The following is a 27611-nucleotide window of genomic DNA, read 5'->3' on the forward strand; positions in this document are numbered from 1 at the left end:
TGGTTTTTAGCTGTAGGCTGTAAGGCTCCTTGGCCAAGCCCCTCCCCTCTCATTAGTAGGGGCTCCTTTTTGTCCCATCAGGAAACCCTATAAAAGCCCCACTCTCTCCAGGAACAGGTTAGAAGTGACTGTCTATGCGCACTTCTCCATATATGTGTTATCAATAAACGTTTTCTCTTACAGCAACATCAACGTCTCTATGATCAAAGGGCTCCGTTACATCCCCCCCACAGTATCACGGGGCCACATTTTCCCTTTCTGCTCTATGGCTCCCGTGGTACAATGTTCTACTACTGGGTAATTATAACCAATATATATTCATTGTCTTATTAACAACCATGAAAAACAAATATAAATTGCACCAATAAATCGGACTGACACAAAGGCTTTTCACAAAACTGATTTAATGTAAAGAGACCCTTTATAGGATAATGGTGTAACCCCCTTTCCTTTCATCTCAACAAATGCCCCATTGGAAATGACATTGGGTTAATAATGACAAGATGATGTTATAGGCTTTATATTTACCCAGTAAGACAGTGATCCCCAACCAGTGGCTCAGGGGCAACATGTTACTCCCCACCCCCATTGATGATGCTCCCAGTGGCCTCAAAGTAGTTGCCCATTTTTACATTTCTGGTTTGGAGACAATTTTTGGAAGCACAGAAACGGTTTTCCTCCAAGCAGAGCCTCCTGCAGGCTAGCAGGCCCCATGGGGATACCAAATAGCCAATCACTGCCCTTATTTTCCTCATCGTAAAAGTATTTTTAGACTACTGTTCAATGCGAATCATTTTTCCTCATTTAGAATAAGAAAATGGCTTCTCCCCTGTGTGAGTCCTTTTATGAAAATGTAGTTGAGATTTTCTTGAAAAACATTTCCCACATTCAGAACAAGAAAATGGTTTCTCCTCTGTGTGGGTTCTATTATGAATTTTCAGAGTAGATTGATTTGAAAAACATTTCCCACATTCAGAACATGAAAATGGTTTCTCCCCTTTGTGGGTTCTATTATGAATTTTAAGGTGGTATTGCTTTGAAAAACATTCCCCACATTTAGAACATGGAAATGATTTCTCCCCTGTGTGGGTTCTTTGATGCTTTTTAAGCAGTGATTTTTTTAAGAAACATTTCCCACATTCGGGACAAGAATGTGGTTTCACCCCTGTGTGAGTCCTTTGATGATAATTACGCTCAGTTCGGGTTGAAAAACATTTCCCACATTCTACACAAGAAAAGGGTTTCTCCCCTGTGTGGGTTCTATAATGAATTTTAAGTTGTGATTGCTCTGAAAAACATTTCCCACATTCAGAACATGAAAATGGTTTCTCCCCTGTATGGATTCTATAATGAATTTTAAGGCGGGATTGCTCTGAAAAACATTTCCCACATTCAGAACATGAAAATGGTTTCTCCCCTGTGTGGGTTCTATGATGAATTTTAAGTTGGGATTGCTCTGAAAAACATTTCCCACATTCAGAACATGAAAATGGTTTCTCCCCTGTGTGGGTTCTATGATGAATTTTAAGTTGGGATTGGTCTGAAAAACATTTGCCACATTCAACACAAGAAAATGGTTTCTCCCCTGTGTGGGTTCTATAATGAATTTTAAGACGGGATTGCTGTGAAAAACATTTCCCACATTCAGAACATGAAAATGTTTTCTCCCGTTTGTGAGTCCTTTCATGACTATGTAGATGATATTTCCTTAAAAAACATTTCCCACATTCAGAACATGAAAATGGTTTCTCCCCAGTGTGGATTCTACGGTGAATTTTAAGATGGGATCGGTCTGAAAAACATTTCCCACATTCAACACAAGAAAATGGTTTCTCCCCTGTGTGGGTTCTATAATGAATTTTAAGACGGGATTGCTCTGAAAAACATTTCCCACATTCAGAACATGAAAATGGTTTCTCCCCTGTGTGGGTTCTATAATGAATTGTCAGGTTAGATTCCTTTGAAAAACATTTTCCACATTCAGAACAAGAAAATAGTTTCTCCTTTATGTGGGTCCTTTGATGATAATCAAGATAAGATTTTCTTGAGAAACATTTTCCACATTCAGAGCAAGAAAATGGTTTCTCCCCTGTGTGAGTCCTTTGATGACAATCACGATAAAATTTTCTTGAGAAACCTTTTTCACATTCAGAACAAGGAAAAAGTTTCTCTCTTTTGTGGGTTCTCCGGTGTTTATGAAAGTCTCTCTTATTACTAAAATGTATCTGACACTCATTGCAGCTGTATTTCCTACGTAATGTATTTTCTGTTATGTGGGAATTTTCATCATGATTATAACCCGGAATTTGTAAGGCATTCTGGCTGCTCCCCATGATAGGAGTATTTGTTCCCTGTATCTGTTCTGTAAAGGGATTAATGCTGCAATCTGATTGGTTTCCCCCTTTACATGAAAAAATTAACTCGTCCTTCACATCATTTGATGCATAATTAACTGCCGAGCTGCTATTCAGGCTCCGCCCCATGATAGGAGTAGGTGTGTCTGTTCCCTGTATCTGTTCTGTAAGGGGATTAATGCTGCAATCTGATTGGTTTCCCCCTTCACATGAAGCCGCCTCCTCTTTAATCCTATTGGCCGGTGGGGGCTGTTCCGCTGGAGAAACATCAGGGTTTGTGAGATTCCCATCATTATTACAACATAAAGTTGCTTCCGTATGTGCTGTAACATCGCTCCCATCTTTATACTCACAGGCTGCTAAAGGGAAGGATAGAGATCAGAGATATATCTGAGGGAAATAACTTGGATTTTGTCATTATGCAAAATAAAATATGGAAGGTTCAAGTCATTAAAGTCATTTAAACTCAGGGCAAACTCCACTGCCCCCCAATGAAGTGACTGACTTATTAGCACATTAATTAATGGAACTATTTATATGAACTGATTATTATAGAGTAACGGCAGCTGTTTGTATCAGGATCTATTTGAACTTTTTAGCAAGGGAATGACTGATTATTGGTCCCCCCCCCCCCCCCGCAACATCACTGGGACCCTAAAGTCCCCTTCCATAAACATCTATTGCAGCTGCTTATCAGTCAGTGTCCTACAGGCCCCTCTATAGCTCCTCCCCCCAGCAGTTGCACCAAGTTTAACCCTTTGTGCTAAATAAATGTACCTCCCTGCTAGTTGTTTATTTAAGTCGGGCACAGAAGAGACATGACTAAATATATGTTACTACTGACTTTCCATGTGCCTCTTAAACGGCCTGATATCCTGCATTCTATGCTCTGTATATGATAGAAACCATTACTCACCCAGTGGGCGGAGCTGCTGGGGCTCCTCCTCCTCCTCCTTTATCCCTTCCCTGTAAAGGGCCTTGTTTCCTTTTATATACTCCCACTCCTCCAAGGAAAAATAGATGGAAACATCCTCACACCTTATGGCAACCTGGCACACACAATGTTACAGTCATCCCCCAGCCAGAGAAAGGGATTATCATACACTGTTACTAAACAATAAGGGGGGATTGGGGGGCCGCACCCACCTCTCCAGTCAGCAGCTGGATGATGTTGGAGATGAGTTCCAGGATCTTCTTGTCATTTTCCTTCTGTATGACGGAGCCAGGGGCATGCAGGGCCCCCAAACCCACAGTTGGGCTCTTCTTCTTAGGGATGACGTAGCCCTATGTATTGAGAGGGAGAGAGAATGATGAGTGTGTAACGCAGCAGAGAGACCCCCTTTGTACAGACAGACAGTCTCTTCTCACTGTGCCACTCACAGTGCCCCCCTCACCTCTCCAGTCAGCAGATAGATAATCTCCAGTGTGAGATTCAGGATTCTCTCCTTCCGCTCCTCATTTTTATCCTTCTTCCCCATCACTGGGTCACTCGCTTCCTCCCACATTCCCATTGGCTCCTTGTGGGAGGGACTGGCCTGGAAGTGCCCCTGTTGGTAACACACCAGTTAAGGACAGAAGCAGTTGCCTATTTATTTATATAAAGCAACCAATCAGCTCTTGTTGCACTACAACTCCCAGCAGGAACCCCAGATACCCTTCAGCTGTTGGGCGCTGGGTGCAAGTGATTGGCTGCAGGTCGGGCACGGGGGGTATAAAGTGTCTCCATCTTGCCCAATGTACTTACCCTTACATTTCTATTCCCCTCTTCCCACTTACACCCCAATCTGCCCCAATCCCCCACTCCCATCCCAGCCTGCTTCCCCCAACCCACCCCCTTATGTCCCCCCAGGGTCACCAACCCTTATCCCTACTATTCCCCCACTCTCCCTACCTGCCCCTGCCCCCCCCCCCCAGTATGTATAGCTGCCCAGCTGCCCCTATTTGCCCCCTGCACTCACACAGCTCTGGGCTTTATCTGGGGCAATTATTAGCCCTGCTGCTAAGGGCATTCCTGCCAAGAATGGGCCCCTCAGTGCTTCCCCTCAGGCTGCAGGGGGGCCTTGGTACCAAATGGGAGAGGAATTCACTTATGGTGGGTGGGTTGGGCTTGGAGCTGCCACAGAAACTGCACTGACTCAGTAGCAAAGTGTCCCTGGGAATCAGCTCATGTGTTGGGAACAACAAGGTAACACTGCTCCTTTAGTGCCACCATTAGTGCAGCCCCGCTCCCTTACTCACCTCTTTCCCACACTGCTCTGCTGCCTGTAGCTGTGAGGGAGGGAACTGAGGAGCTGGGACACTCACTCATTGGCTGGGAGGGGAATGTGGGCGGGACAGAGAGCGGCAGAGAAGAATGATTGGATCAGTGAGCACAAGGGCGGGACACAGAGTTAGGGACAGAGGGAAAACTCACAGACTGCAGAGTTAGGGACAGAGGGAAAACTCACAGACTGCAGAGTTAGGGACAGAGGGAAAACTCACAGACTGCAGAGTTAGGGACAGAGGGAAAAGTTACATATAGCTTTGATTTTAATTCCTTCAGCCAAGTTAATGGTTTTTCTCCCAAATTGGGCTGTTAGTCTAAAGCTCAGGCAGATTTTCAAAGTATAAGTCCATCAAGGTATAGCCCTTAACCCTACATTTTGGTTCCCCTCAGTGGCAGATGCTCTCTCATGTTAGGGGCACTTACTGGGGGGTTGGTAAGTTTAGGTAGGAAAACTATATATCTTTTTTTCTGGAGAACCTGAGATTTACAAATCTGCTGCGTTTTTGTGAATTTCCACTTCTGGGACAAAATTTAGAGCTCAAAATTAAAAAAAAAAAATTTGACATTTTTAATGATATAGGGCTTTATACCAAACAGCAATGCTTTCCTGAACTTAGTTTCTATAAAAAAAAATTATGAAAATACTAAAAAAATTGCCTCAAAGCTTCCACTTTCCGGCATCATATCTCCCACATAACATTAGGTACCGAGATGAAAGCCGAGGGGCCACGGAACACAATGATACACAATGGGTGATGGGAATGAAATCAGTCTGGGGGTTTATTAATTGATACACAATGGGTGATGGGAATGAAATCAGTCTGGGGGGTTTATTAATTGATACACAATGGGTGATGGGAATGAAATCAGTCTGGGGGGTTTATTAATTGATACACAATGGGTGATGGGAATGAAATCAGTCTGGGGGTTTATTAATTGATACACAATGGGTGATGGGAATGAAATCAGTCTGGGGGTTTATTAATTGATACACAATGGGTGATGGGAATGAAATCAGTCTGGGGGGTTTATTAATTGATACACAATGGGTGATGGGAATGAAATCAGTCTGGGGGTTTATTAATTGATACACAATGGGTGATGGGAATGAAATCAGTCTTGGGGTTTATTAATTGATACACAATGAGTGATGGGAATAAAATCAGTCTGGGGGTTTATTAATTGATACACAATGGGTGATGGGAATGAAATCAGTCTGGGGGTTTATTAATTGATACACAATGGGTGATGGGAATGAAATCAGTCTGGGGGTTTATTAATTGATACACAATGGGTGATGGGAATGAAATCAGTCTGGGGGTTTATTAATTGATACACAATGGGTGATGGGAATAAAATCAGTCTGGGGGATTATTAATTGATACACAATGGGTGATGGGAATGAAATCAGTCTGGGGTTTATTAATTGATACACAATGAGTGATGGGAATAAAATCAGTCTGGGGGATTATTAATTGATACACAATGGGTGATGGGAATGAAATCAGTCTGGGGGTTTATTAATTGATACACAATGGGTGATGGGAATAAAATCAGTCTGGGGGTTTATTAATTGATACACAATGGGTGATGGGAATTAAATCAGTCTGGGGGTTGATTAATTGATACACAATGGGTGATGGGAATTAAATCAGTCTGGGGGTTGATTAATTGATACACAATGGGTGATGGGAATTAAATCAGTCTGGGGGTTGATTAATTGATACACAATGGGTGATGGGAATGAAATCAGTCTGGGGGTTTATTAATTGATACACAATGGGTGATGGGAATGAAATCAGTCTGGGGGTTGATTAATTGATACACAATGGGTGATGGGAATGAAATCAGTCTGGGGGTTTATTAATTGATACACAATGGGTGATGGGAATTAAATCAGTCTGGGGGTTGATTAATTGATACACAATGGGTGATGGGAATGAAATCAGTCTGGGGGTTGATTAATTGATACACAATGGGTGATGGGAATGAAATCAGTCTGGGGGTTTATTAATTGATACACAATGGGTGATGGGAATTAAATCAGTCTGGGGGGTTTATTAATTGATACACAATGGGTGATGGGAATAAAATCAGTCTGGGGGATTATTAATTGATACACAATGGGTGATGGGAATGAAATCAGTCTGGGGGATTATTAATTGATACACAATGGGTGATGGGAATGAAATCAGTCTGGGGGATTATTAATTGATACACAATGGGTGATGGGAATGAAATCAGTCTGGGGGTTTATTAATTGATACACAATGGGTGATGGGAATGAAATCAGTCTGGGGGTTTATTAATTGATACACAATGGGTGATGGGAATGAAATCAGTCTGGGGGTTTATTAATTGATACACAATGGGTGATGGGAATTAAATCAGTCTGGGGGTTGATTAATTGATACACAATGGGTGATGGGAATTAAATCAGTCTGGGGGGTTTATTAATTGATACACAATGGGTGATGGGAATTAAATCAGTCTGGGGGGTTTATTAATTGATACACAATGGGTGATGGGAATGAAATCAGTCTGGGGGTTTGTTAATTGATACACAATGGGTGATGGGAATGAAATCAGTCTGGGGGTTTATTAATTGATACACAATGGGTGATGGGAATGAAATCAGTCTGGGGGTTTATTAATTGATACACAATGAGTGATGGGAATAAAATCAGTCTGGGGGATTATTAATTGATACACAATGGGTGATGGGAATGAAATCAGTCTGGGGGTTGATTAATTGATACACAATGGGTGATGGAATGAAATCAGTCTGGGGGTTTATTAATTGATACACAATGGGTGATGGGAATTAAATCAGTCTGGGGGTTGATTAATTGATACACAATGGGTGATGGGAATTAAATCAGTCTGGGGGGTTTATTAATTGATACACAATGGGTGATGGGAATAAAATCAGTCTGGGGGATTATTAATTGATACACAATGGGTGATGGGAATGAAATCAGTCTGGGGGATTATTAATTGATACACAATGGGTGATGGGAATGAAATCAGTCTGGGGGTTTATTAATTGATACACAATGGGTGATGGGAATGAAATCAGTCTGGGGGTTTATTAATTGATACACAATGGGTGATGGGAATGAAATCAGTCTGGGGGTTTATTAATTGATACACAATGGGTGATGGGAATGAAATCAGTCTGGGGGTTTATTAATTGATACACAATGAGTGATGGGAATAAAATCAGTCTGGGGGATTATTAATTGATACACAATGGGTGATGGGAATTAAATCAGTCTGGGGGTTGATTAATTGATACACAATGGGTGATGGGAATGAAATCAGTCTGGGGGTTGATTAATTGATACACAATGGGTGATGGGAATGAAATCAGTCTGGGGGTTTATTAATTGATACACAATGAGTGATGGGAATAAAATCAGTCTGGGGGATTATTAATTGATACACAATGGGTGATGGGAATTAAATCAGTCTGGGGGTTGATTAATTGATACACAATGGGTGATGGGAATTAAATCAGTCTGGGGGGTTTATTAATTGATACACAATGGGTGATGGGAATAAAATCAGTCTGGGGGATTATTAATTGATACACAATGGGTGATGGGAATGAAATCAGTCTGGGAGTTTATTAATTGATACACAATGGGTGATGGGAATGAAATCAGTCTGGGGGATTATTAATTGATACACAATGGGTGATGGGAATGAAATCAGTCTGGGGGTTTATTAATTGATACACAATGAGTGATGGGAATAAAATCAGTCTGGGGGTTTATTAATTGATACACAATGGGTGATGGGAATGAAATCAGTCTGGGGGTTTATTAATTGATACACAATGGGTGATGGGAATGAAATCAGTCTGGGGGTTTATTAATTGATACACAATGGGTGATGGGAATGAAATCAGTCTGGGGGTTTATTAATTGATACACAATGGGTGATGGGAATGAAATCAGTCTGGGGGTTTATTAATTGATACACAATGGGTGATGGGAATGAAATCAGTTTGGGGGTTGTCATGATGACACCACTCTCAGATGCACATGACACCGGGACAGGGAGACAAGGGGTTACACTCACCTCACACACAGGTTAGACTAACATCAGACGCCCCCAAAAACACATCCGCCCCAAATAACTATTCGCTGCCACCATCTATCATTAACAGCCAATAGAAACCTAATGGGAAAATCTCCCTGCTCTCTGCAACAGGTACTATTCCTAATACACAAATGTATCACTCACTCTCTCTCACTGCAGTCAGGGTTAGCTTCCACTAACTCAACAAGCACTCTAGCAGCCAAAGGGTTAATTTACAGACAAACACACTCTCCTGCTAGCAGTCAACTAGTTAATTAGCAGTTACACAGACATTCCCTATATACAGAGACAAGCAGTTAGTACAGTTGGGCCCAAGCGCTCATACAAGCTACGTGAGTTTTAGAGCCAAAGGATATAACTGATTAAATTGTATATTTAATATTACAAGAGTAACCAGTGTATATACAAAAATATTACAAAAATAGACATACTCATTGCATTGCAAACAGTAAATAAAATAAAAAGGAATAAAACACAGAGAGACCCTATATACGTTACCAAGTAATTCCTTTGTGTCCCCCTGAGGCAAGAGTAGGAAACCTGGGCACACACCCCAACAGAACTGGGACCCCAGGTATGAGCTGTCAGTCACTGGGTCTGTGGCCTTTTATCCCCTGCTGGGACCCTCCCCCATTACCATATGCATGAGGGGGGGTGGCCAGGAACTTGTCACTTATGACCCCCTGTAGAGGGCTGCCATTCTCAGGCCATTTTCTGTCATATAATATTACCACTTGCCAGTACCCAATATTATTATGAAAATAGGGGCTTGCTGTGATCCATATGTGGGTGATCAGAATGATACTAAACATGAGGGGAGTCTCACGTTCCAGTCCCCCCCAGAAACTATTCCCCTAACTGGTAGGTCTAGGCAGTTCCTGTTTGGTATCATTGGGAAACATGTGACCTCATAACCAATATGTGATTTATAAAGATGCCAACCCTAAAGCAAAGGGGATATGGATCCCTTTTTATAATCCATATTTTTCTCATAGCTGCTCCCCCTGTAGTTCAAGGTCCACAGTTCCCTTTGTTTGATCAACAGATCCATAGAAACCAATTGCCCCAGCTTCCCTGCCCCAATGGTCTGGCTCTGAATTGTCTGATAACCCAGATAAGTATCACCTTCCCACAGTCCTTTGTTGTATATTTAATTAAGGGTCTCTGTGTGGACACAAAGTCAAATGGTGCCAGGTTTAACCCTGGACATGCCAGAGAAATACTGCTCTAGCATGACAGGGGGGTTTATTAATTGATACACAATAGGTGATGGGAATGAAATCAGTCTGGGGGTTTATTAATTGATACACAATGGGTGATGGGAATGAAATCAGTCTGGGGGGTTTATTAATTGATACACAATGGGTGATGGGAATGAAATCAGTCTGGGGGTTTATTAATTGATACACAATGGGTGATGGGAATGAAATCAGTCTGGGGGTTTATTAATTGATACACAATGGGTGATGGGAATGAAATCAGTCTGGGGGTTTATTAATTGATACACAATGGGTGATGGGAATGAAATCAGTCTGGGGGTTTATTAATTGATACACAATGGGTGATGGGAATGAAATCAGTCTGGGGGTTTATTAATTGATACACAATGGGTGATGGGAATGAAATCAGTCTGGGGGTTTATTAATTGATACACAATGGGTGATGGGAATCAAATCAGTCTGGGGGATTATTAATTGATACACAATGGGTGATGGGAATGAAATCAGTCTGGGGGTTTGTTAATTGATAAACAAAGGGCAGTGGAGCCAGTTAGGGGATTTGTCTGGAAACAACGGACTGGTATAGAGGAGGGTATGACTGGTATGATTGCCTCATGGTGTAGTTCCCAAAGAAGAGGTGGGAAAATATAACCTCAATCTTACATAGGAGGGATTGGGTTGGGTGACATTTAGTCATTTGACATGGCGACTGTACAGTATTAAAACAAAACTACGCAGGGAGCACTTATGGCCCAGCCGCACACAGAGTCACTCTTTTGCCATTTGCCACCAAAACCAAGCAATTTTTTACCATATAGGCTGTAAATTCAATGGAGGTTACTAGATTGACAAATGTTTACTGATGGGATGTTCTATCTCATGTTCATATTTTGAGAAAATCAGTTCTTCTATACATTAGTGTCTGGAGCAGAGAGATAAAAGAGGGTGCAGGGCCCTTTATTTGGATTATTTCATGTTAGTTGGCCCTTAGCTACTCAGCCATTTGCACTGAGAAAAGCTTTCTCTCTGAGTTACTGGGGAGTCAGGGGGGGGCCCAGGGCAGAGGGTAAGTCAGTACAACCCACTCCCATGTTAACATGTAGGAATAGAGATAGAGTTCCAGACTGGGTCTGTGTAGGTTAAACTGTAAAGCTAATGGGAGGTAAAAAAAGCAAAAAGGGCTAATCTTACGGAAGTTCAGCTCTAGGTTTTGAAACTTTCCCTACAATGTGATAGAGGGGACTTTTTATCGCAGGTTTGAGAAACTGTTGGCTGGGGGGGATTGCTCCACTCCATGGAATTAGCCTTAATTACCCAGTGTAGGAGGATCTCACAGTATGGGAGCTTTATTCTGAGCTCAATTAATGGGGTTGGAACTTGGCAAGAGAGCTCACTCTCTAACCAGAAATCACACCTGTCCACAGACGCAGCTGGAACTAATGGGTTTCGGGCCCATTTTAATGGTCAGTTGGGGTTTCTCAATAAAAAAAATAATCATGAGAGTTAAGTTCCTGGATTGTATGAGGTTGAAGAGAGGGTGCCCACCTTTTAGAATTAGAATGATTTCTTTATCCCAACCATCAGGGAGCATGTAAAAGAAACACAAACAATTTTACCATAGCAGAGAGTAAACTTGGAGGTCATTTATATGTGTTAGTTTGTTTTGGGGCTCAGAGATGGAGTTTTGGCAGTGGCGGCAATGTGGGCCCCATATGGTGGTTGGCAGGCCCTGGAACTGTGTGGGGGCAACCGCTGGGAATCCACCTGGCATGGATTCTGCTTTCTGGCCTTGGGGATAAACCAAACAAAGCCTATTTTAACGGAGGGGCAACCACTGAGGGGCTCACTGGCACTGGTTCTGCTTCCGGGTCAACGAGTGCCTACAGGAGAAGCCCAAGTGTGTTTTCGGAGGGGCAACCACTGAGGGGCTCACTGGCACTGGTTCTGCTTCCAGGCAGGAATCCCAACAGGAGAAGCCCCTCAACTATCACTACCTTGACCCCCCTCATCTCTCCCTTATCGCTAGTTTCTAACTTTAACAACTGTGCCTATCGCTAACCCCCAGCTAAAGCTAGCTAACATACCTGCCCGACATCTTCTTGATGAGTGACCAAAACTCACTCGGGTCTCTCCGCCGACACGGACCTGACAGTTTGTGCTTGTGTTATAGAGAATGCTAAACCAAATCTAAATCTTCTCTAGAAATACTAATAGAACTGGTTACATATCACTTCTCCAGCTCTTTCTGTTTCCTATTTAGGATGAATAAGGAATCCAAATCTATTGCAAGGGGCAGGTTTGGGGTACGGGATTAGATGCAGGTTTGGGGTACGGGATTAGATGCAGGTTTGGGGTACGGGATTAGATGCAGGTTTGGGGTACGGGATTAGATGCAGGTTTGGGGTACGGGATTAGATGCAGGTTTGGGGTACGGGATTAGATACAGGTTTGGGGTACGGGATTAGATGCAATACGGAATGAGACGATCATTTCCTTTGCAGTCTTCAGTGGATATTTTCAGGCACCAGTCGGAGATATTCACCCGCTTACTGTATAAACTGAACTTAGACTTCTCAGAGAATTAAAGCCTTAGGGCTCTGGCACACGAGGAGATTAGTCGCCCGCGACAAAACTCCCTGTTCGCGGGCGGCTAATCTCCCCGAGTTGCCATGACCCGCCATCCCACCGGCGAACATGTAAGTCGCTGGCGGGATGGCACACGCGGCGGCGCGATTTCCTGAAACTCCATTCTTCCCCGGGCCGGCCTTTGTGACCCAGGCAGGATTCTTTCCCACTCCCATCGCTCCCCCACTTGCAGCATCGGGGTTTTTCCTCCAGGCGTTTGGGTCTCTTTAGTTCCATGTAGCAGTGACTGATACACAGGATCTGGTATTGGTGCTGGTGTTGGATGGATCTGTAGCTCTTGGTCTTCTTTTTGTAGAAAACCCACATTTAGCCACAAACTCTAACTCTGGGCACAATATCCCCCCGACCTGATCTAGTCAGGATATTAATGGGTGTATATATCCCTGCAAATATGCAGCCAAAGCATCAATATTCTGAGTATATGTGTTCTTTATAAGCCCCCCCATGTCTGTACATTTAGCGCCCAACCCCCCCTATAGACTATATGCTAAATATGAGCCCTTGTTCAGCTTCCCTAGACAGATATGCACATCAGCACCAATAGATTTGCACTCTCTCGGGGACACTCTCTGGATTTTCTTTACATTGAAAAGCAAAAACATGTATACAGAAAGATACTGAATAAAACAAAACACTGAATAATAATAATGTGAATGTTACTTAATTAAAAAGTCCTGAAACTCTGTAAATGACGCCCTGTTTGTATGTTAATGGGTTCTTTTCATTACATTTCCATCTTCCCACTTAAGACTCCTGCACTGATTTAGACACTAAACATCACAACAGCTCATACATTTGTTTAATCCCATTGACCTATTATATGTGTGGGAGAACATTAGCTATAGAAGAAGCCGGAAGAATATATTTTGACATCAAACAGTATCCATTGCACAGCCCATTGCACTGCTGCATCCTGTCAATAAACTTCTGTGGTGTCACCACCCAACGCCTCTCCCTCTGTGTCATGCAGATTCCTTCCACTTGGAACCTTTAGGGCTCATCCATCAATGTTCTACTGTCATTAAAAAAGGTTAAAAAGCTCAAGTTCATTCCCTGCTTAAGTGTGAGATGAGAAAAAAGAAAAAGTTAAACAGATACATTTATCCATCTGCTTGAAGATCTTTTCCTGAAAGATATAACTGAGAGAAAAATATTAATTCATATATTCTACATAAAATGAGATTGTCTCAAGATAAAAGAAAGGAAAGTGTATTTGAACATGTAAGTGGTGTATATGGGTTTAGAATTCCATGAAAGTGCCCCCCACCCCATGGTCTGTAACCCCAGAATGTGTAAGAGGGACTTCATTTGGAAAGTTCTGCCTCCAGTACACAAACTCTCAGCCCTGATATTCTTACCAACCCTTTTAGGATGACAGATCCCCAGGCCCCAGCCCTAGGGCCCCACACTGCCTCCCAGGGCTTCTCTACAGACTCTTGGCTCACAAATCCCCCGCGCTTCTTCTGGTCACTTGTCACCGCACCAAAATGGAGTATAGACTTCTCTCATATATCTATATGTAGCATATTATTATAAATGTACTGGAGATGCCAATATTTACCGCAGGTAAAAGGAAACAATCACGGTTCTTTTCCAGAGATGAAGCGATTTTATTCAGATTATCCGGCCCAGAGACAGCAAATAATACAGAATTCTTTAAAATGTGCCCACAGGATCTGTTCTATAGGGATCAGCCTTCCCAGGACTTCTCCCTGACCCAACATCTAATCTGTGTGTGTGTGTCAGTGTGTCTATCTATGTGTATAAGTGCTTCTCCCTGACCCAACATCTAATCTGTGTGTGTGTGTGTCAGTGTGTCTATGTGTATAAGGACTTCTCCCTGACCCAACATCTAATCTGTGTGTGTGTCAGTGTGTCTATCTATGTGTATAAGGGCTTCTCCCTGACCCAACATCTAATCTGTGTGTGTGTGTGTCAGTGTGTCTATCTATGTGTATAAGGGCTTCTCCCTGACCCAACATCTAATCTGTGTGTGTGTGTGTGTCAGTGTGTCTATCTATGTGTATAAGGACTTCTCCCTGACCCAACATCTAATCTGTGTGTGTGTCAGTGTGTCTATCTATGTGTATAAGGGCTTCTCCCTGACCCAACATCTAATCTGTGTGTGTGTGTGTGTCAGTGTGTCTATCTATGTGTATAAGGGCTTCTCCCTGACCCAACATCTAATCTGTGTGTGTGTGTGTCAGTGTGTCTATCTATGTGTATAAGGGCTTCTCCCTGACCCAACATCTAATCTGTGTGTGTGTGTGTGTGTGTCTATCTATGAGTATAAGGGCTTCTCCCTGACCCAACATCTAATCTGTGTGTGTGTGTGTCAGTGTGTCTATCTATGAGTATAAGGGCTTCTCCCTGACCCAACATCTAATCTGTGTGTGTGTGTGTGTGTGTCAGTGTGTCTATCTATGAGTATAAGGGCTTCTCCCTGACCCAAAATCTAATCTGTGTGTGTGTGTGTCAGTGTGTCTATGTGTATAAGGGCTTCTCCCTGACCCAACATCTAATCTGTGTGTGTGTGTGTCAGTGTGTCTATCTATGTGTATAAGGACTTCTCCCTGACCCAACATCTAATCTGTGTGTGTGTGTCAGTGTGTCTATGTGTATAAGGACTTCTCCCTGACCCAACATCTAATCTGTGTGTGTGTCAGTGTGTCTATGTGTATAAGGACTTCTCCCTGACCCAACATCTAATCTGTGTGTGTGTGTGTCAGTGTGTCTATCTATGAGTATAAGGGCTTCTCCCTGACCCAACATCTAATCTGTGTGTGTGTCAGTGTGTCTATGTGTATAAGGACTTCTCCCTGACCCAACATCTAATCTGTGTGTGTGTGTGTCAGTGTGTCTATCTATGTGTATAAGGGCTTCTCCCTGACCCAACATCTAATCTGTGTGTGTGTGTCAGTGTGTCTATCTATGAGTATAAGGGCTTCTCCCTGACCCAACATCTAATCTGTGTGTGTGTCAGTGTGTCTATGTGTATAAGGACTTCTCCCTGACCCAACATCTAATCTGTGTGTGTGTGTCAGTGTGTCTATCTATGAGTATAAGGGCTTCTCCCTGACCCAACATCTAATCTGTGTGTGTGTGTCAGTGTGTCTATCTATGAGTATAAGGGCTTCTCCCTGACCCAACATCTAATCTGTGTGTGTGTGTCAGTGTGTCTATCTATGAGTATAAGGGCTTCTCCCTGACCCAACATCTAATCTGTGTGTGTGTCAGTGTGTCTATGTGTATAAGGACTTCTCCCTGACCCAACATCTAATCTGTGTGTGTGTCAGTGTGTCTATCTATGTGTATAAGGGCTTCTCCCTGACCCAACATCTAATCTGTGTGTGTGTGTCAGTGTGTCTATCTATGTGTATAAGGGCTTCTCCCTGACCCAACATCTAATCTGTGTGTGTGTGTGTCAGTGTGTCTATCTATGTGTATAAGGGCTTCTCCCTGACCCAACATCTAATCTGTGTGTGTGTGTCAGTGTGTCTATCTATGTGTATAAGGGCTTCTCCCTGACCCAACATCTAATCTGTGTGTGTGTGTGTGTGTGTCAGTGTGTCTATCTATGAGTATAAGGGCTTCTCCCTGACCCAACATCTAATCTGTGTGTGTGTGTGTCAGTGTGTCTATCTATGTGTATAAGGGCTTCTCCCTGACCCAACATCTAATCTGTGTGTGTGTGTGTCAGTGTGTCTATCTATGTGTATAAGGGCTTCTCCCTGACCCAACATCTAATCTGTGTGTGTGTGTGTCAGTGTGTCTATGTGTATAAGGACTTCTCCCTGACCCAACATCTAATCTGTGTGTGTTTCAGTGTGTCTATGTGTATAAGGACTTCTCCCTGACCCAACATCTAATCTGTGTGTGTGTGTGTCAGTGTGTCTATCTATGTGTATAAGGGCTTCTCCCTGACCCAACATCTAATCTGTGTGTGTGTGTGTCAGTGTGTCTATCTATGTGTATAAGGGCTTCTCCCTGACCCAACATCTAATCTGTGTGTGTGTGTGTCAGTGTGTCTATCTATGTGTATAAGGGCTTCTCCCTGACCCAACATCTAATCTGTGTGTGTGTGTGTCAGTGTGTCTATCTATGTGTATAAGGGCTTCTCCCTGACCCAACATCTAATCTGTGTGTGTGTGTGTCAGTGTGTCTATCTATGTGTATAAGGGCTTCTCCCTGACCCAACATCTAATCTGTGTGTGTGTGTGTGTCAGTGTGTCTATCTATGTGTATAAGGGCTTCTCCCTGACCCAACATCTAATCTGTGTGTGTGTGTGTCAGTGTGTCTATGTGTATAAGGACTTCTCCCTGACCCAACATCTAATCTGTGTGTGTGTCAGTGTGTCTATGTGTATAAGGACTTCTCCCTGACCCAACATCTAATCTGTGTGTGTGTCAGTGTGTCTATGTGTATAAGGGCTTCTCCCTGACCCAACATCTAATCTGTGTGTGTGTCAGTGTGTCTATCTATGTGTATAAGGGCTTCTCCCTGACCCAACATCTAATCTGTGTGTGTGTGTCAGTGTGTCTATCTATGTGTATAAGGGCTTCTCCCTGACCCAACATCTAATCTGTGTGTGTGTGTCAGTGTGTCTATCTATGTGTATAAGGGCTTCTCCCTGACCCAACATCTAATCTGTGTGTGTGTGTCAGTGTGTCTATCTATGTGTATAAGGACTTCTCCCTGACCCAACATCTAATCTGTGTGTGTGTGTGTGTCAGTGTGTCTATCTATGAGTATAAGGGCTTCTCCCTGACCCAACATCTAATCTGTGTGTGTGTGTGTCAGTGTGTCTATCTATGTGTATAAGGGCTTCTCCCTGACCCAACATCTAATCTGTGTGTGTGGTGTGTCAGTGTGTCTATCTATGTGTATAAGGGCTTCTCCCTGACCCAACATCTAATCTGTGTGTGTGTCAGTGTGTCTATGTGTATAAGGGCTTCTCCCTGACCCAACATCTAATCTGTGTGTGTGTGTCAGTGTGTCTATCTATGTGTATAAGGACTTCTCCCTGACCCAACATCTAATCTGTGTGTGTGTGTCAGTGTGTCTATCTATGTGTATAAGGGCTTCTCCCTGACCCAACATCTAATCTGTGTGTGTGTGTCAGTGTGTCTATCTATGTGTATAAGGGCTTCTCCCTGACCTAACATCTAATCTGTGTGTGTGTGTCAGTGTGTCTATCTATGTGTATAAGGGCTTCTCCCTGACCCAACATCTAATCTGTGTGTGTGTGTGTCAGTGTGTCTATCTATGAGTATAAGGGCTTCTCCCTGACCCAACATCTAATCTGTGTGTGTGTCAGTGTGTCTATCTATGAGTATAAGGGCTTCTCCCTGACCCAACATCTAATCTGTGTGTGTGTCAGTGTGTCTATGTGTATAAGGGCTTCTCCCTGACCCAACATCTAATCTGTGTGTGTGTGTGTCAGTGTGTCTATCTATGTGTATAAGGGCTTCTCCCTGACCCAACATCTAATCTGTGTGTGTGTGTCAGTGTGTCTATCTATGTGTATAAGGGCTTCTCCCTGACCCAACATCTAATCTGTGTGTGTGTGTGTGTGTGTCAGTGTGTCTATCTATGAGTATAAGGGCTTCTCCCTGACCCAACATCTAATCTGTGTGTGTGTGTGTCAGTGTGTCTATCTATGAGTATAAGGGCTTCTCCCTGACCCAACATCTAATCTGTGTGTGTGTGTGTCAGTGTGTCTATCTATGAGTATAAGGGCTTCTCCCTGACCCAACATCTAATCTGTGTGTGTGTGTGTCAGTGTGTCTATCTATGAGTATAAGGGCTTCTCCCTGACCCAACATCTAATCTGTGTGTGTGTGTGTCAGTGTGTCTATCTATGAGTATAAGGGCTTCTCCCTGACCCAACATCTAATCTGTGTGTGTGTGTGTCAGTGTGTCTATCTATGTGTATAAGGGCTTCTCCCTGACCCAACATCTAATCTGTGTGTGTGTGTGTCAGTGTGTCTATGTGTATAAGGACTTCTCCCTGACCCAACATCTAATCTGTGGTGGTGTGTGTGTCAGTGTGTCTATCTATGTGTATAAGGCCTTCTCCCTGACCCAACATCTAATCTGTGTGTGTGTGTGTGTCAGTGTGTCTATCTATGAGTATAAGGGCTTCTCCCTGACCCAACATCTAATCTGTGTGTGTGTGTGTCAGTGTGTCTATCTATGTGTATAAGGGCTTCTCCCTGACCCAACATCTAATCTGTGTGTGTGTGTGTCAGTGTGTCTATCTATGTGTATAAGGGCTTCTCCCTGACCCAACATCTAATCTGTGTGTGTGTGTGTCAGTGTGTCTATCTATGTGTATAAGGGCTTCTCCCTGACCCAACATCTAATCTGTGTGTGTGTGTGTCAGTGTGTCTATCTATGTGTATAAGGGCTTCTCCCTGACCCAACATCTAATCTGTGTGTGTGTGTGTCAGTGTGTCTATCTATGTGTATAAGGGCTTCTCCCTGACCCAACATCTAATCTGTGTGTGTGTGTGTGTGTGTGTGTCAGTGTGTCTATCTATGTGTATAAGGGCTTCTCCCTGACCCAACATCTAATCTGTGTGTGGTGTGTCAGTGTGTCTATCTATGTGTATAAGGGCTTCTCCCTGACCCAACATCTAATCTGTGTGTGTGTGTGTGTCAGTGTGTCTATCTATGTGTATAAGGGCTTCTCCCTGACCCAACAACTAATCTGTGTGTGTGTGTGTCAGTGTGTCTATCTATGTGTATAAGGGCTTCTCCCTGACCCAACATCTAATCTGTGTGTGTGTGTGTCAGTGTGTCTATGTGTATAAGGACTTCTCCCTGACCCAACATCTAATCTGTGTGTGTGTCAGTGTGTCTATGTGTATAAGGACTTCTCCCTGACCCAACATCTAATCTGTGTGTGTGTCAGTGTGTCTATCTATGTGTATAAGGGCTTCTCCCTGACCCAAACATCTAATCTGTGTGTGTGTGTCAGTGTGTCTATCTATGTGTATAAGGGCTTCTCCCTGACCCAACATCTAATCTGTGTGTGTGTGTCAGTGTGTCTATCTATGTGTATAAGGGCTTCTCCCTGACCCAACATCTAATCTGTGTGTGTGTGTCAGTGTGTCTATCTATGTGTATAAGGACTTCTCCCTGACCCAACATCTAATCTGTGTGTGTGTGTGTGTCAGTGTGGTCTATCTATGTGTATAAGGGCTTCTCCCTGACCCAACATCTAATCTGTGTGTGTGTGTGTCAGTGTGTCTATCTATGTGTATAAGGGCTTCTCCCTGACCCAACATCTAATCTGTGTGTGTGTCAGTGTGTCTATCTATGTGTATAAGGACTTCTCCCTGACCCAACATCTAATCTGTGTGTGTGTGTGTGTCAGTGTGTCTATCTATGTGTATAAGGGCTTCTCCCTGACCCAACATCTAATCTGTGTGTGTGTGTGTCAGTGTGTCTATCTATGTGTATAAGGACTTCTCCCTGACCCAACATCTAATCTGTGTGTGTGTGTGTGTCAGTGTGTCTATCTATGTGTATAAGGGCTTCTCCCTGACCCAACATCTAATCTGTGTGTGTTGTGTGTCAGTGTGTCTATCTATGTGTATAAGGGCTTCTCCCTGACCCAACATCTAATCTGTGTGTGTGTCAGTGTGTCTATCTATGTGTATAAGGACTTCTCCCTGACCCAACATCTAATCTGTGTGTGTGGTGTGTGTCAGTGTGTCTATCTATGTGTATAAGGGCTTCTCCCTGACCCAACATCTAATCTGTGTGTGTGTGTGTCAGTGTGTCTATCTATGTGTATAAGGACTTCTCCCTGACCCAACATCTAATCTGTGTGTGTGTGTGTGTCAGTGTGTCTATCTATGTGTATAAGGGCTTCTCCCTGACCCAACATCTAATCTGTGTGTGTGTGTGTCAGTGTGTCTATCTATGTGTATAAGGGCTTCTCCCTGACCCAACATCTAATCTGTGTGTGTGTCAGTGTGTCTATCTATGAGTATAAGGGCTTCTCCCTGACCCAACATCTAATCTGTGTGTGTGTGTCAGTGTGTCTATCTATGTGTATAAGGGCTTCTCCCTGACCCAACATCTAATCTGTGTGTGTGTGTGTCAGTGTGTCTATCTATGAGTATAAGGGCTTCTCCCTGACCCAACATCTAATCTGTGTGTGTGTGTGTCAGTGTGTCTATCTATGTGTATAAGGGCTTCTCCCTGACCCAACATCTAATCTGTGTGTGTGTGTGTCAGTGTGTCTATCTATGTGTATAAGGGCTTCTCCCTGACCCAACATCTAATCTGTGTGTGTGTGTGTCAGTGTGTCTATCTATGTGTATAAGGGCTTCTCCCTGACCCAACATCTAATCTGTGTGTGTGTGTGTGTGTGTCAGTGTGTCTATCTATGTGTATAAGGGCTTCTCCCTGACCCAACATCTAATCTGTGTGTGTGTGTGTCAGTGTGTCTATCTATGTGTATAAGGGCTTCTCCCTGACCCAACATCTAATCTGTGTGTGTGTGTGTGTGTGTCAGTGTGTCTATCTATGTGTATAAGGGCTTCTCCCTGACCCAACATCTAATCTGTGTGTGTGTGTCAGTGTGTCTATCTATGTGTATAAGGGCTTCTCCCTGACCCAACATCTAATCTGTGTGTGTGTGTCAGTGTGTCTATCTATGTGTATAAGGGCTTCTCCCTGACCTAACATCTAATCTGTGTGTGTGTGTCAGTGTGTCTATCTATGTGTATAAGGGCTTCTCCCTGACCCAACATCTAATCTGTGTGTGTGTGTCAGTGTGTCTATCTATGTGTATAAGGACTTCTCCCTGACCCAACATCTAATCTGTGTGTGTGTGTGTGTCAGTGTGTCTATCTATGTGTATAAGGGCTTCTCCCTGACCCAACATCTAATCTGTGTGTGTGTGTGTCAGTGTGTCTATGTGTATAAGGGCTTCTCCCTGACCCAACATCTAATCTGTGTGTGTGTCAGTGTGTCTATCTATGTGTATAAGGACTTCTCCCTGACCCAACATCTAATCTGTGTGTGTGTGTGTCAGTGTGTCTATCTATGTGTATAAGGACTTCTCCCTGACCCAACATCTAATCTGTGTGTGTGTGTGTCAGTGTGTCTATCTATGTGTATAAGGGCTTCTCCCTGACCCAACATCTAATCTGTGTGTGTGTCAGTGTGTCTATCTATGTGTATAAGGACTTCTCCCTGACCCAACATCTAATCTGTGTGTGTGTGTGTCAGTGTGTCTATCTATGTGTATAAGGACTTCTCCCTGACCCAACATCTAATCTGTGTGTGTGTGTGTCAGTGTGTCTATCTATGTGTATAAGGGCTTCTCCCTGACCCAACATCTAATCTGTGTGTGTGTGTGTCAGTGTGTCTATCTATGTGTATAAGGGCTTCTCCCTGACCCAACATCTAATCTGTGTGTGTGTCAGTGTGTCTATCTATGTGTATAAGGACTTCTCCCTGACCCAACATCTAATCTGTGTGTGTGTGTGTGTCAGTGTGTCTATCTATGTGTATAAGGACTTCTCCCTGACCCAACATCTAATCTGTGTGTGTGTGTGTCAGTGTGTCTATCTATGTGTATAAGGACTTCTCCCTGACCCAACATCTAATCTGTGTGTGTGTGTGTCAGTGTGTCTATCTATGTGTATAAGGGCTTCTCCCTGACCCAACATCTAATCTGTGTGTGTGTCAGTGTGTCTATCTATGTGTATAAGGACTTCTCCCTGACCCAACATCTAATCTGTGTGTGTGTGTGTCAGTGTGTCTATCTATGTGTATAAGGACTTCTCCCTGACCCAACATCTAATCTGTGTGTGTGTGTGTCAGTGTGTCTATCTATGTGTATAAGGGCTTCTCCCTGACCCAACATCTAATCTGTGTGTGTGTGTGTCAGTGTGTCTATCTATGTGTATAAGGACTTCTCCCTGACCCAACATCTAATCTGTGTGTGTGTGTGTGTCAGTGTGTCTATCTATGTGTATAAGGGCTTCTCCCTGACCCAACATCTAATCTGTGTGTGTGTGTGTCAGTGTGTCTATCTATGTGTATAAGGGCTTCTCCCTGACCCAACATCTAATCTGTGTGTGTGTCAGTGTGTCTATCTATGAGTATAAGGGCTTCTCCCTGACCCAACATCTAATCTGTGTGTGTGTGTGTCAGTGTGTCTATCTATGTGTATAAGGGCTTCTCCCTGACCCAACATCTAATCTGTGTGTGTGTGTGTCAGTGTGTCTATCTATGTGTATAAGGGCTTCTCCCTGACCCAACATCTAATCTGTGTGTGTGTGTCAGTGTGTCTATCTATGTGTATAAGGGCTTCTCCCTGACCCAACATCTAATCTGTGTGTGTGTGTGTCAGTGTGTCTATCTATGTGTATAAGGGCTTCTCCCTGACCCAACATCTAATCTGTGTGTGTGTCAGTGTGTCTATCTATGTGTATAAGGGCTTCTCCCTGACCCAACATCTAATCTGTGTGTGTGTGTCAGTGTGTCTATCTATGTGTATAAGGGCTTCTCCCTGACCCAACATCTAATCTGTGTGTGTGTGTGTCAGTGTGTCTATCTATGTGTATAAGGGCTTCTCCCTGACCCAACATCTAATCTGTGTGTGTGTGTGTCAGTGTGTCTATCTATGAGTATAAGGGCTTCTCCCTGACCCAACATCTAATCTGTGTGTGTGTGTGTCAGTGTGTCTATCTATGTGTATAAGGGCTTCTCCCTGACCCAACATCTAATCTGTGTGTGTGTGTGTCAGTGTGTCTATCTATGAGTATAAGGGCTTCTCCCTGACCCAACATCTAATCTGTGTGTGTGTCAGTGTGTCTATCTATGAGTATAAGGGCTTCTCCCTGACCCAACATCTAATCTGTGTGTGTGTGTCAGTGTGTCTATCTATGTGTATAAGGGCTTCTCCCTGACCCAACATCTAATCTGTGTGTGTGTGTGTCAGTGTGTCTATCTATGTGTATAAGGGCTTCTCCCTGACCCAACATCTAATCTGTGTGTGTGTGTGTCAGTGTGTCTATCTATGTGTATAAGGGCTTCTCCCTGACCCAACATCTAATCTGTGTGTGTGTGTGTCAGTGTGTCTATCTATGTGTATAAGGGCTTCTCCCTGACCCAACATTGACTGGTCATTCCTAGCCTTCCTTCTGTATAGGAAGGAGTCAGGCTAGGCTTGACCAATCGATCGCCGCATAGTGGATGCTTCCCCTGCATCGCCGTATTGCCCTTTTTTAAAATGTCTGGAAGCCAAGTATTAACAGGTATTTTCTAATAAAGCATTCAAAATAGTAAATGGTGTGCAGGATAGGGCAATTATTGGGACGGGGTAGAATAGATATTTTTACTTAAAAATGTTAGTGTTACTTTTCCTTTAAGCAACTTAATTACCATCTGACTCACTGTGTAAATCTATACAGATATCTTGTGCCCTATGTACATTCATACAATTAAATGATATTAATATCCTACACTTGCAGGTATGTATGCACAGTCCCCACACATATTCCTACATATGTGACTGTATGTGACGGTTTTCCATAATCACCGTATTTGTGTAATCATATATTGCATATATAGTCCATTTGGTGTGTGACGTTACTGTGGCTGCAAACTCCACTTCTTTGGGCACAAGTTCCACCACTGATCCTGTAAGAGGTAGTGACTCCCTATTATTCCAAAGGGAAATCCTGCCCAGACAATAATAACAAATATATTTTCATGGTTTTTAGCTGTAGGCTGTAAGGCTCCTTGGCCAAGCCCCTCCCCTCTCATTAGTAGGGGCTCCTTTTTGTCCCATCAGGAAACCCTATAAAAGCCCCACTCTCTCCAGGAACAGGTTAGAAGTGACTGTCTATGCGCACTTCTCCATATATGTGTTATCAATAAACGTTTTCTCTTACAGCAACATCAACGTCTCTATGATCAAAGGGCTCCGTTACATCCCCCCCACAGTATCACGGGGCCACATTTTCCCTTTCTGCTCTATGGCTCCCGTGGTACAATGTTCTACTACTGGGTAATTATAAACAATATATATTCAATGTCTTATTAACAACCACGAAAACAAATATAAATTGCACCAATAAATCGGACTGACACAAAGGCTTTTCACAAAACTGATTTAATGTAAAGAGACCCTTTATAGGATAATGGTGTAACCCCCTTTCCTTTCATCTCAACAAATGCCCCATTGGAAATGACATTGGGTTAATAATGACAAGATGATGTTATAGGCTTTATATTTACCCAGTAAGAGCCTATGTACCCGGCAAGTCATTCCCAGCTGGGTATATCCCCATTATGTTACCTACTGTGTGAGCATTAGGGAACAGCATCTGCCCAAGTGATACCCTGGGGGGCTCGTACCCCTTGGAATATGTCCCTTCTTGTTCAATAAAACCCAGAATATTATCTGTTGGGGGGAGGGGGAGATATATTCCAGAGGGCTCCTCAGTTCCCAATGCAGAGCCAGTGCCGGGGGAAGGTACTTATGGTGCATTCTGCTTTGGTGCCCCCCCAGTCTCAGAATTGCCCAGTGCCCATCAGGAGTCTTTAGGATTCTCTTAAGGAAATATTTTATGGGGCACAAATGTGTTCCTCTCTGTAAATACTGAAACATATATTAAGATGGAATCTGCTTGAAAGAAAATGTTTGCCTGATGCTTCCTTTGTATAACGAGTTTATGGTTTTCCTCATTGTGAAAGTATTTTTAGACTACTGTTCCATGCAAATCATTTTCCTCATTCAGAACAAGAAAATGGCTTCTCCCCTGTGTGAGTCCTTTCATGACAATCTAGATTAGATTTTCTTAAAAAACATTTCCCACATTGAGAACAAGAAAATGGCTTCTCCCCTGTGTGAGTCCTTTCATGACGATCTAGATTAGATTTTCTTAAAAAACATTTCCCACATTCGGAACAAGAAAATGGTTTCTCCCCTGTGTGGGTTCTATAATGAATTTTCAGGTTGAATTGGTCAAAAAAACATTTCCCACATTCAGAACATGAAAATGGTTTCTCCCCTGTGTGGGTTCTATAATGAATTTTAAGTTGGGATTGCCGTGAAAAACATTTCCCACATTCAGAACAAGAAAATGGTTTCTCCCCTGTGTGGGTTCTATAATGAATTTTCAGGTTGAATTGGTCAAAAAAACATTTCCCACATTCAGAACATGAAAATGGTTTCTCCCCTGTGTGGGTTCTATAATGAATTTTAAGGTTGGATTGTGTTGAAAAAGATTTCCCACATTTAGAACATGAAAATGGCTTCTCCCCTGTGTGGGTTCTATTATGAATTTTCAGAGTAGATTGATTTGAAAAATATTTCCCACATTCAGAACATGAAAATGGTTTCTCCACTTTGTGAGTCATTTGATGACTATGTAGATGAGGTTTTGTTAAAAAACATTTCCCACATTCAGAACATGAAAATGGTTTCTCCCCTTTGTGAGTCATTTGATGACTATGTAAATGAGATTTTCTTAAAAAACATTTTCCACATTCTACACAAGAAAATGGTTTCTCCCCTGTGTGGGTTCTATAATGAATTTTAAGACGGAATTGCTCTGAAAAACATTTCCCACATTCAACACAAGAAAATGGTTTCTCCCCTGTGTGGGTTCTATAATGAATTTTAAGACGGGATTGCTGTGAAAAACATTTCCCACATTCAGAACATGAAAATGGATTCTCCCCTGTGTGAGTCGTTTGATGATAATCCCGATAATATTTGCTTGAGAAACATTTCCCACATTCAGAACATGAAAATGGTTTCTCCCCTGTGTGAGTCCTTTGATGACAATCACGATAAAATTTTCTTGAGAAACATTTTCCACATTCAGAACAAGGAAAAAGTTTCTCTCTTTTGTGGGTTCTCTGGTGTTTATGAAAATCTCTCATTACTAAAATGTATCTGACACTCATTGCAGCTGAATTTCCTACGTAATGTATTTTCTGTTATGTGAGATTTATGTGGAGATTGGTGGGAATTTTCATCATGATTATTACCCGTCATTTGTAAGGTATTCTGGCTTCTCCCCATGATAGGAGTATTTGTTCCCTGTATCTGGTCTGTAAGGGGATTAATGCTGCAATCTGATTGGTTTCCCCCTCCCCATAAAGAAATGAACTCCTCCTTCACATCATTTGATGCATAATTAACTGCCAAGCTGCTATCTAGGCTGCACCCCATGATAGGAGTAGGTGTGTCTGTTCCCTGTATCTGTTCTGTAAGGGGATTAATGCTGCAATCTGATTGGTTTCCCTCTTCACATGAAGCCTCTTCCTCTTTAATCCCATTGGCCGGTGGGGGCTGTTCCGCTGGAGAAACATCAGGGTTTGTGAGATTCCCATCATTATTACAACATAAAGTTGCTTCCGTATGTGCTGTAACATCGCTCCCATCTTTATACTCACAGGCTGCTAAAGGGAAGGATAGAGATCAGAGATATATCTGAGGGAAATAACTTGGATTTTGTCATTATTTGTTTTAGGGAAATCATTTCATGAAAGATTCGGCCGAATACTGAATCTTAATTTCCACATGTAAAATAAAATACGGAAGGTTCAAAGAGAACGGGGGGTTTTCAACTTCCGTGTTTATGTGACAAAAAGTCACGTGATTTAAGGACTGGGATTGGGTTCCGCCAGGAGCATGGATTGGGCCGAATCCGAATCCTGCTGAAAAGGCCAATCCTGGCCGAATCCCAAACCCAATCCTGGATTCAGTGAGTCCCTAATTATTCTGCCAATAAGCAAATAGAGTTACAGGACAAGCGCTACAGTCATTAAAGGGTTTGACTAACGACTGTGAAATATAACAGAGAAACTAACGGTAACATTTACATAACTGCCAAATCAAGCAATAAGGGGCAGGTAGGGGGGGGAGGGTTTAAACTTAGGGCACTGACCCCCAATGAAGTGACTGACTTATTAGCACATTAATTAATGGAACTATTTATATGAACTGATTATTATAGAGTAACGGCAGCTGT

General features: G+C 42.8%; 2 protein-coding genes across 3 annotated transcripts in view; both read right to left on the bottom strand.

Annotated features, from left to right (window-relative positions):
* Positions 1-27611, bottom strand: part of h2ac14 (H2A clustered histone 14) — a 1193713-nt gene that overhangs the window by 988586 nt on the left and 177516 nt on the right.
* On the bottom strand, positions 480-26572 carry LOC116407552 (oocyte zinc finger protein XlCOF7.1-like). Of its 2 annotated transcripts, XM_031892996.1 has the most exons (5): positions 4593-4628; positions 3749-3901; positions 3501-3638; positions 3271-3403; positions 480-2710 (listed from the first exon to the last, which is right to left on the bottom strand). In XM_031892996.1, the coding sequence occupies exons 2-5, from the start codon at positions 3863-3865 to the stop codon at positions 801-803; spliced, it is 2298 nt and encodes a 765-aa protein (XP_031748856.1). In that variant the 5' UTR covers positions 3866-3901; positions 4593-4628; the 3' UTR covers positions 480-800. The 2 variants fall into 2 exon arrangements, with proteins under 2 accessions (XP_031748856.1, XP_031748855.1); XM_031892995.1 differs by lacking the exons at positions 3271-3403; positions 3501-3638; positions 3749-3901; positions 4593-4628 and adding exons at positions 25437-25928; positions 26013-26572 and having other exon boundaries at positions 480-2137.

This window comes from Xenopus tropicalis, chromosome 9 (assembly GCF_000004195.4).
Source record: "Xenopus tropicalis strain Nigerian chromosome 9, UCB_Xtro_10.0, whole genome shotgun sequence".
Classification (NCBI taxonomy): domain Eukaryota; kingdom Metazoa; phylum Chordata; class Amphibia; order Anura; family Pipidae; genus Xenopus; species Xenopus tropicalis.

What these genes read in the sequence shown, in the direction of transcription:
- LOC116407552 (XM_031892995.1), bottom strand. Translation starts at nt 26,541, where the DNA reads ATGAGTGTCAGATACATTTTAGTAATGAGAGATTTTCATAAACACCAG. An exon ending in TGGGAAATGTTTTTTAACAA is followed by an intron (nt 25,929 to 26,012) that starts AACCTCATCTAC and finishes ATTTTTCAAATC; the next exon opens with AATCTACTCTGAAAATTCAT. An exon ending in TTGTTCTCAATGTGGGAAAT is followed by an intron (nt 2,138 to 25,436) that starts GTTTTTTAAGAA and finishes AATGTGAAAAAG; the next exon opens with GTTTCTCAAGAAAATTTTAT.